This window comes from Castor canadensis, chromosome 15 (assembly GCF_047511655.1).
Source record: "Castor canadensis chromosome 15, mCasCan1.hap1v2, whole genome shotgun sequence".
Taxonomy (NCBI): domain Eukaryota; kingdom Metazoa; phylum Chordata; class Mammalia; order Rodentia; family Castoridae; genus Castor; species Castor canadensis.
The window spans coordinates 34,464,376-34,474,991 of NC_133400.1; the positions used below are offsets into that span (position 1 = coordinate 34,464,376).

Below are 10,616 nucleotides of genomic sequence, written 5' to 3' on the forward strand. Positions count from 1 at the left end.
AGAAAGAACGCCTGTGAGAGACAAGAGCTGCAAAAGGAACACACATGAGCAAGCTAGAGAGGGAAGGCCAAGGAGGCAGCAGCTGGAAGTGCTGCTTTGGAATCCAACAAGTGACCTAAATATTCCAAAAGTTTCTAAGTCAAAGCATAGTATGAGTCCACAGCCATGGCACGAGGGGCTCCAGGAATCCTTAGCTGGGAGATTCTGGGCTCCTAACCCATCTGTGTGACCAGTATGATGAGCTCCTGCCCTGAAGGAGGACCACCCTGCTCTCCCCTTTCTCTGAGGGGCTGCTAAGCCAGGCAAGTAGTCTCTTCCCTCAGGCACAGGCTCATTGTATTTCTGGAGCAGGGGGTATTCTCTCTGGGGTTGCTATTACTGCCTCTTGTCCCTTGTCCCTTGAGGTGCCTCCTCTGCCGTTCAGCAGCCAACCCAATTCCCCAGTCCCTAAGCTTCCACAGCTGAGCTTCTAGCCGTACAGTACAGCTGACCTCCTCCTCCAGCACTGCTTCATGGCCACCAGCCCATTCAAACAGCTGGGGTGATGCACCTAGTCCCCAACCATGACACAACCTGCTAATCAACTGCAAGAAGTGTGCTGGCAGTTGAAGCCGCAGGCTGACCTCCCACATTCCACACCTGTCCAGAGGGACAGGTAGCCAAGAACGGCCCACATGCAGGGTCTTCCAAGACTGAGCACCAGATTTCCAGACCTCACAGGCTGTAAAGCCAGTCCCCTCACAGCCAACCAGCCCACACAGAAACCTCCCAGTGCACCCATGACCCTGTTTTCAAAGAAAAGAGTGAGCCTGGGGCCTCAATCGGCCCTTCCCAGGATGCATGCGTTCCCTCCTCCCGTGCCTTCAGTCCACTGCCTATTCACAGGCCTGGTCACTTGCTGCTCCTGGTCTCCTTCAGCAGACTGGGAGTCACAGGAGGACAGGGACCACGTCTCCTTTCTCTCTGCATCCCCTGTGCCTGGCACAGTTAAGGAATTATTAGTTAATAATGAATAACAACTCTTTGTTGATAATAATTAGCTAATTAATCAATTAAATTGAGTGCCTGAAAGACCTGGTCCCACTCTTCTACTCAGGACAGACAGGTCTTGAAAAAGAAGAAACCTACAAGCAGGAATAATGGAGAGAACTCAGCTGAGAAAGGGGCAGGGATGGTGATGTAATTTCATTCATTCGTTTATTCAATAATAATAAGTGTCTATTACATGCTCTGTGGATGTTACAGGGAAGAAGTTTCCTTCAGTAGCCAATTCAGTTTAGCCTTGATATTTTAAGTGTCCAAGGGGGCAGATGTGCCTGAGCTTCCCAGTAAAAAGAGGAACACTTTCCCACCATCCCTTCTCTCCTCACCTCTGATAGGCCCACTGCATAACAGGAAGAAAGACACTGCCCCTCATCCCAAGTTCTAGGTCCTTGCTGGACACATAGTGGATGCCCCCTGGATTTGGTTTTCCTTGGGTTTCCTACAAAACATGAATGCAGACAGGTGTTCCTGACATCTAGGAAACAGAATGATCCTGAGGCCTGGCTCAGGGGGATCCAGTCTTCTTCTCAGAAAAGTTCTGAAAGAAAGACAAAGTCTCTATCAGAGACCCCATCATACAGATGCACTGAAGCAGTGGGAGATGACACCCTCGCCCACACCCACCCAAGGGACTCATGCAGAAGCACGTGGCACTTGACCCAGCTCAGGCTGTCTAAGTCACTCCTTGCTACTCCCTGGGATACAGACAGCACCCAAGCTGGGCAGCAGAGCTGGCCCTGAGTACCACAGGCAGAGGATACCCGGCATGGAGAACTCAGAGATACCAGTAAGCTGAGGCCCAATGCCTCTACCCCAAGCCTCTACCAGCCTTGAGGCAAATCATCTTTTAATTCTGAAACCCCAAATATTTAATTTATGCTCTACCTCAAATGTCAAGTCTACCTCCCGGCACATAGCTTTGAAACCACGTAAGAAGGCCTAACACTTTCCATATGGTGAAGACATGGGGCCTTTTAATTGTGCCAACTGGTATCATTCAAGGGTAATTCCCCTGGAATCCAGCATCCGGGCAGCAGCTGGGCCAGCCTCCAATCTCATCACCCAGTCCCATTCATCCCTGAGGGCTCAGCAGGACTGCACCCTCCTAATCTTCTCCAAATATCAAAATGCGCTAGGTGCCCCCTAATCAAATTACCAATGTGCCTGGCAGCTGCCTTTGATCTAGAGGGGGCCTACTGGCCCCCAGCCCCCAGCCTATTTCTGCAGGCAGCTCTACTATAAAAGAACAAAAGGGTCACACTGTGGGGGACACGGAGATTGTTTTCAATCTGGCTGGACGCACTCACACGTGCACATGTGTAAGGGGCCCCCCCACTTCTCCTTGTTGTCTTACCTCATACCTGAGTCCCCTCTGCTTCTCTACCCAGCTTTAAAGCTTTAGTTACCCACTGCATTTCCCAAACCCAATGTTTGCAGTTGTTTTTCTCTTGAAACTGCCTGTTGCTGCTTCCTGTTTTCAGTATCCTTCATTATCTCTTGAAGATTGTTACGCTAATTTTATTTTCTCATTCTGTTTAGCACATGGCCTTCTGGCATATACATGGCTCAGTCTATTCTGCTTTCAGAGTCCTCATAGGCTCCCATTTCTCATTACTGTTCTCCTACGAGCTTATGTTCTTTTGCACTTTGTCATGTACCCATGGAAAGACAGAAGCCCAGGCCTTGGCTGTGTTCCTGCAAGTGAGCCTGTACTGCAGAGGTGCAGGGGGCAGAGAGCTCTGGTATTATAATTTTTCCTTACAGGCCCCCCATTTCCATCCACATTCTACTCAAGTTGAAGAATTATCTGCCACGGATGAGAATATTTCTACACCCACTTTGCATATGAGCTGATCAAAGTGTACAAAGGTAAAATGGCTTGCATATGGCAACAAGTGAGAAGACAACAAGAGCCTGACCTCATTTACTTCTGTATTCAGGAGGACAGGCTTAGTTTAGTACCCACGTGGTCTCCTCTCACACCCCATGCCCTTATATACAATGCAGACCCACCCAGAACATTTGTTGAGCTCCTCAGACCTGCCAGGGAGGAAAAGGGCAGGCAGGGGTCCCTCCTGCTTCTGCCTGCCCTGTACCAACTCATGTCAAAGGGCTGGGCAGCTGGGCAGCACAGCCCCTCCCTGGGAATTAGTCAATGTGCTGACTATCCTGGCGGATACTCTGGTAGATAGCTTCTCTACACATGACTTTCCTTATCCTAGTGAGTGCTCAGGAAGGGAGGAAAAGTCAGTCCATACCAGCTGGCTAGCAACTCCAGAGGGTTTCAGGGAGATTAAGATTATGTCAGCAAAGTGCTTGACACACACAGCACTTAATAGTCATTATCATTGCAACAATAATAATGCTAGTTGGATAAGCCACTAATGTGTCCCCAGTCACTTTGGTGACAGGCCGGGTAAAGGAGTGGAAACAGAGATCAACCCAAACCTGGCTGGCTAGAGGCTCACTGCCAGCCCTGGAAGCCAGCAAGCAGACTTTGAGCCCACTTACTGCTCCATCCTAATGATACCAAGGAAGAACCTGCCAGTCACCCTTTGGCACCAATGGGAATCAGGGAAAAGAAACAGAACCCCATGGTGCCCCTGCTGTCCTGTCCAGTTTCAGTGTTCCCTAAATTTTGGGCATTCCATTCTCACATTCCCAACATGACTACTTGTCATGTTGTGACATGACATCACTTTTAAATTAGACTGTCTCTTTCAGTTTAGCTGCATCCTAGGAGACAATATTCACGAAATTATGAGCTTGATTTTGTTTTCTGATTTAAAAAACTAGGTACCTATTAAGATGAAAATTATTCATCCAGGTACCACCTGACATCATCTTGCAGGCCTCCTACAGTATTGCCCCACAACTTGGGCTCACCCGACTATCTTCCAGAGCAGACTCACCATCTGCACCTCTGCAGATTCAGTGCCAGGACCATCTTGGGCCTCGGCAATAGGAAGCCAGGCATCCAGGTCCCAGTTACTAAGAACAACTCCCAAGAAGCAGAGGACCCCTCTTCCGCCCCAACATCTTTGATGACTGGGCTCACCCTCCAACCACTCAACATGACAGGCTGATGGCTCTATGCCTCACATCTTCAAAAGTACTTTGAAAAACTATTTATGATCCCTCTGAGTTTCTCTGAGAGAGGGGGCAAGGGCAGGAGGGAAGAAGACAAACAAGCACCATCCCAATGCTGTCCTTAGCTGGGGAAAGAAACCCAGGCAACAAAATTCCGTGATTTCACCAAAGCCACAAACTTAAGCTGGGGCCCCCTCCCCACCCTCCCTCATTTCCCCCAATGGCAACTTTTCCTCTTGCTGGGAACACTACTATTTAATTAAAAACGACAGACTTTTGTTTTCCTCTCCTTCTTCCCTCCTCCCCCCCATCCTCCCAGACTGGATGCCAAGGAGACCTACCAAAAACATGCGGGTAACATTTGTTATGGCTTTGAAGATAAAAGTCAATTGAAGCAAGCCCTCGCTGTATTTCAAGTTTCCCCTCTAGCATGAAGCAAAAGCTGCCTGGCAGTTTAGGAAAGAAAAAAAGAGAAAGAGAGAGAAGGAGGGAGGGACTGCAAATAAATGTCATTCTGCAGGAATACTTTGTAAAAATAAACAGGCTGAGAAACCCCAAACTTGATTAATGGAAATCCACTCAGTTGGCCTCTGTCTTGAGCTGCAAATGCTTTTGTTCATATGGCTAAATTGGATCATTTTCATTGGCCTTTAAATAAATAAGTAGATCAAAAACTAGAAATGGTGAGGGAAGAAGTTTGTAGTTCTGTTTTGAAAGGGCCCCAAATGCAGTGCCCCCCACCCACCAAGTTTTGACCTTTACGACAGGATAGCAGCTCCAATTCCAAGCTAGCCAACAGATGGGGAGAGTCAGAGAAAAGAAAGCCCCAGCCAAGCAGCGGTGGAGAGAAGAGAGGAGCCTCTCCTGGACACAGAAGACACTACACACATACACAGGACACCTCCCACCACTGGCCCTGCCACTGAGCTGCCTGTGCCCACCACCCAAGCGCACACACACACACACACACACACCTGAACACTTCTCCAGCCTCTCCCCAGCCATGTCAAAACCAAAGAACTAACCAGACCTGAGACTCACTCTGTTCCCCTTCTAAGTTAAAAAAAAAAAATTAAATGTCACTTCAAAAAGTTGATTCATCCTTTGATCCTCAGCTTGCGAGAGTTCCACGCAGACCATCTGAAAGCCCCGTGCAGAGTTCTGGAGCTCACAGGACATCTGTGAACACCAGTCCCAGGCCAGGAGCTGGGGCTGGACTGTCTGTCACACTCACTGCTCCTCCTGAACAAGTCCAGCCTCTCACGAAGCCCTTGGCTGAAGGCACAGGCTACAACACAATGAGGCGCTCTCTCTCCTTGTGGACCACACAAAGGGGACGCCAGCTCTCAGTGCCCCCAAGCTCTCCACTCAGATGGCAGATGGCACTGATGAATGCCATAGACACTCACACGGAAGTGGCCAAGATCCTGGGCCAGCACAGCCCTGCCCTCCAACCCCCCCCACTCCACCCCTTCTCCTGTCTCTCCTCTCTCCAGCCCACCTCCAACCCCACGTTTGAATGCTGGCCACAAAAACTAGGTAGAAATTAGAGCCAGCCCCCAAATCCCTCCAGCACAGACCAGCTTCCCCATCACCTACGCTTGTTCCACCTCCTCACCTAGGACCTCCCCACCTGCTGGCAGCCCTCTGCCCCAAGAGGGCAGGGACAGTGTCTGCCTGACCCCTAAGGTTCCCCAAAAGCAAGGGGCACAGGTCATGCCTGTGGGATTGGGGCAGCTGAGGGTGCTACAAGTTGGTGTGGGGCTGAAAGGGAATAGGGTGGGGCAGAGTGTGGACCTTACCCGGCTGTCTCGACCAACGGTGCCTGCCAACCGAAGTTGTCGGGGTCCTGAAACGCCCCCTGGGCAGCGCTGCCTCCCGATCCACTCCTCAATGCCTTTCCGAGCCCAGGCAGCACTCACGGCGAAGCTGTCACCTGGGGCGGGGACAACAGGAAGCCCCTGAGTCTGAGCCCTCCTGACTGGACAAAAGTTACCAGAGAGCGGAGGGAGGGCGCCGCAAAGGCAAAGAGGGGTCAGCAGGGGTGGTCAAGAGCTTAGCAGAATGTGAGAGAGAAGCAAGTAATCAGTAGGAATTCAGTGAAACCTCAAGAGCAAGGATGCAAAAGGGAACAAGAGAGGAAGGTGTTACCCCGAGTGGGGCTCCGGGATCAGAAGAGGAAGCGCTGGAAGCCAGGACTGCGGAGAAGAGGGCTGAGGGTCAGGAGAGGCGGCGCAGCAGGATCAGAAGCCAAGATCTCCGGAGAAGGCGCTGGGGGCCGGAAAGAGGGGGGCCAAGGCCTTGGGGTAATGCATATGGGGACCAGAGAGCTCTAAGGATGAGGACGCAGGAGGGGGAGGGTTTTAGAATCAGAAGTGGGAGCTCGGGACTGCGGGAAAAAGGTAGGAGCGACAGAGGAAGGGGCCCCGAAGACTGCTCCGGGAGTGGGTTTGGGAGACTGGTCGCCGGGGTTGAGGGTTGGGGGTTGGGACGGCCCTGGTAATAAGACCCAGCAGGCTGGGCCATCCCGTCGCCGGTCGCGGTGCTACCCCATGCATCCCCCAGCCGGTGCCCCGCGCGCCCCTACCTTCAGGGCTTTCCCTGCGCTTGCACACAGCGGCTGCAGGCACATCGCGCGCGGCGGCGGAGTCGGAAAGAAAGGAGAGGGAGAGAGTTAGCGACCGCGGGGGGAGGACGCCAGGCAGGGGGCGGGCGCGCGGGCGAGGGCACTGACCCGGCTTGGAGTGAAGTTTCCCCATGCTGGGGGCGCTGCGGCCGGGTGTCCCTAAGCCATGCGCCCAGCCCGCGGGCCCCGCGCCTAGCCTCACTCTGCTTCTCCCGGAGCAGCCCCGCAGCCAAGCGGAGCCCGAGGAGGCGCCGAGACGCGCTCCTGCCGCCGTCGCCGCGGCCCGACTGACGCCCGGGCGCGCCGAGCCCCCAGCCCGCCGCCGCGGCCCCGCGCCTCCCCGTGCGCCCATTGGCCAGGCGCGGCGCATCAAAGGCGAGGCGGACCGCGGTGGGGCGGGGCGAGGCGGGGCCTGCGCGCCGGGGGCGGGGCGGCGCGGGAGGGGCTGGTCTCTGCATCCTGCGCGCTGTTGCGGTCTCCGGCCAGGGGCCCGGGTGGGGACCTGGTGCAGAGGCTCCGGCCAGCAGGCGAACTGGGACGGACAGCCTCTCGGTGCTGCCCTCGGTAGAACAGCCGCCTCCTCGCTTGCAGACCGCGCCTTCCCTCCGCTGTGCATTTCCCCGGAGTGGCAGGACAGGACTCAGAGGCTCCAGTTTACAGGTGGGGACACTGAGGTGGGGAGAGCCTCAATTGCTCTGGCTCAGACATCTGGTGCACCCCTGAGGCATTGCCCCTTCCCAGTCTTCCCACGCCCTGCCTGCATAAAGTGTTCGTGTATTTCCCTCCCCATGCTCCTCTGACCCTTCTAGTTTTTTATTTGGGAGTATCCCCCATCGCACCTAGGGCCAGTGTGGTCCAGCACATTCCTGGAGGCAACAGATATCCAGAAGCCACTAGTTGTCAGCCATTCGCTCGGATGTCCTCATCCAGGGGCCCGTGGGTGCCCGCCTGGGGTCGGGGCGCGCTGCCAAGCTGCACGGCCCGGAAGGGGGTAACCACTGGGTCTTTGATCTTTCTTGGTCTCCGCTCCCCGCTGCAGCTCGCCAGATCCAAGAACTTGTTTGTTTTGTCTAGAGAGGTCTCTGCGGAGGGGAGGGCGACATCAAGGGGTTCCACCCCACCTTTGTGGTTCTGAGAATGCTTGCTCTGCTGGGGACACCGTGGGCCTGTGCTCAGAAGTCCTAGTATCAAGCCGCATGGGCGTGGGAAAGAAAACCCTGAGCTCAAAGTGCAAGGTTCTGCCCTTTGGGCTGAATTCTCTATGTGAGCCTCGGTTTTATAAGCTGTGAAATGGAGAAATGCAGTTCTGCCATTTTTGCCTACTCTATAGAGCAGCACTGTCCAATAAAAATATATGATCCATGTTTATAATTTTAAAATTCCTAGCCACATTTTTAAAAAGTAAAAAGAAACAGATGAAATTAATATTGACATTTTATTTAACCCAATATATGCAAAATTAAATTTCAATGTAGAATAAGATGTGACATTCTTTGTTTTACACATGCCAGTACTTGGGAAGCTGAGGCAGGAGGGTCATGAGTTGCAGACTAGCTTGGGCTTCAAAACAAGACCCTGTCTCAAAAACAAAAACAAAACAACAAAAACACATCTGAACCCAGAGTAGCCACGTTTCAAGTGCTCTTTAGCAAGTGGCAAGTGGCTCCTGCATTGCACAGCAGAGCTCTGAACATCTGTGTGTCTCCAAGGGAACTTGGGAACTGTGTGGCCCTCCAGAGTCATAAAAATCCCATCTTCTAGCAGTGTCTTTCTTCCATCCTCCTAGTTTCTTTTTACACACCCTGTTTGGAGGAAATGAAGGCTAATCCTATAAGTAGACACATTAATGTTGTTGGCTGGGCGCTTTCATTTGAGGAATGCTGGGACTGCACAAACAGTAGTATTGTCATTTTTGTATTACATTTCTTTACCTAGTACCTATTTATATGGCAGTCCTATGTGATGCTTAGCCCTCACAACCATTTGTACTTACAGAAAGGAGGGAATGTAATAGGCTCAGAGAGGTGGAGTTATTTGCCCACAGACACACAGCTAGTCAGCGGCCCAGTTAGGAAGCAAACCCGTCTGTCAATTCCATCGCTCATGCTCATTTTCACTACATCAGGTTTTCCCAACACATTCCCATCCTAATACCCCATTATTAAAGAGAGAGTCCCCCATCTGGAAACAAGTAGTATTATTTGTGGCAGGTACTACTTTAGACACTTGAAATACTATCAGAAAACAAATGTCTGTCTTGTGGAGTTCACCCAGTACTGGATGGAAGATAGGCAAGAAACAATAAATGCAATGAATGGTAAATAGTATGGGAAGTTAGAAGGTAACTCTGCCCACAGGAGATGTTTGGCAATGTCTGACCTCTATCCATCTGGTAGAGGCCAAGGATGAAGCTAAACAGCCCACAATGCCCAGGAGAGTCCCCAACAAAGAATGTCAGTGATGGGAAACTGAGTTCTGAGCTGTAGAGAAATGAAGCAAAGTGAGCGAAAGGCCAGCAGAGGAGTGAGGCTGGCGTTTTGAGTCTCTAAGAGGGGCAACGGCCCACAGACTCCCTGAGAAGGCAGGGACTCCCTTGTGCTTGTTGTCTGTCTTTCTCGCTGGCACCCCCACTGGTGCCAGGATGCATGGAAATCAAAGCAAAACTCTTTCTCACAGTGCTTAGAAAGTTGGTTGCCTTCTTAAAACTGGCCGTGGCTTTCTTCTTTCATGAGAAAACAGTATCCCCTCTGCCCCTTGGGAATTTCTTTTTACAGTTCAAAAAGAGATAAAAGCAAGAACTAAAACTCTGCAGTTACCAGTTAGAGTCTTGGGGGAAGTAAATCCCAAATGTCCAGCCAGACACAGAGGCCCTCCTCCTCCACCTTGGGCCTGGGCTCCCAGACCAGCAGGCGCCTGGGACTTTGCTGCTGTTGACCATGACGCACTGCACACACCTGGCCCTGGGGTGAGAAGCCAGAGAGGTGGGCCTGGTGGTGGGGAAATGGTAGCTTGCTCAGGTCTCCAAGGGGGGACTCCCCAGATACCACCAGAGCACCATCTAACTGGGGTGGCTGTTTGGCCTCTGAGGGCTTCCCACCCCACAACTCACTGTCTTTTTATGTGTTTTAATAATTTATCTGTCCCATTTCTTGATCTGTATACTTACAGTGACACATCTTTTTCTTTGAAGATTTCCCATCCTTTGGGGGAGGAGAATGGGAGAGAAGGCCAGGAAGAGATAAGAGAGAGATTAGAACAAGCAACGGCATGGGACTGGAGGTTTAGTGAGGCTGGTTTTGGTGAAATCTGTCAGATGAAGAGATTTTTTTTAAAAAATTGCATTGCCCTGCTTGACTGACCCCGCCTCAAGTTAAGCCATTTGATCTGGCTCCCTTCAAATGCCACTTCCTAGAGGAAGCCCTCAGCCTTCCAGCCTAAAGAGCTTGGCTCTGGTCTGAACAGCCAGGATGTCTCCAGACTCCCTACTCCCCTACACTCCCTACATTTTTTGTGAAGAGGCCTTTGCCCTCCTGGAGACCCCCATAGGCTGGGGCTCACACCTCATGTACACCTGTGGATGTGGTGCTCAGTACTGGCCTGCCCATAGCCATAAAGGATATTGAAGGACTCAGCCCCGGGGAGTGTAGAGGTCCCTAAGATGGGAGCTGGGATATGTGAAGGGACAAATTAATTCCCAAGTCCCCACTGGTTCCTTGTAAGTCTGGAGTTTCTTCATTTCACCATTCTCTGGAAAGCTTCAGCATTGTTAAGTGGGAAACTGAAGACCTGGCTTGGGTGAGGAGGACAAAGTTCAAGGGCTCTGCGGAAGTAATGGAAATGTTGGATGCAGCAATCA

The 10,616-nt window shown here is 51.8% G+C and overlaps 1 protein-coding gene across 4 annotated transcripts in view; it reads right to left on the minus strand.

The window, feature by feature from the left end:
• The window catches only part of Nkd1 (NKD inhibitor of WNT signaling pathway 1), an 89,026-nt gene extending 81,971 nt beyond the window's left edge, over positions 1-7,055 (minus strand). The window contains exons 1-3 of one of the 4 annotated variants that reach the window (XM_020182521.2): positions 6,869-7,055; positions 6,722-6,754; positions 5,937-6,070 (exon numbers count right to left, since the gene is read on the minus strand). In XM_020182521.2, coding sequence (XP_020038110.1) covers positions 5,937-6,070; positions 6,722-6,754; positions 6,869-6,893 — 192 coding nt within the window. In that variant the 5' untranslated portion in view covers positions 6,894-7,055. Of the gene's footprint in view, positions 1-1,370; positions 1,583-5,936; positions 6,073-6,721; positions 6,755-6,868 lie in introns of those variants that run through there. The other 3 variants (XM_074056022.1, XM_074056023.1, XM_074056025.1) reach the window with 3 other exon arrangements.
• Between the last annotated feature and the right edge of the window lie 3,561 nt (positions 7,056-10,616).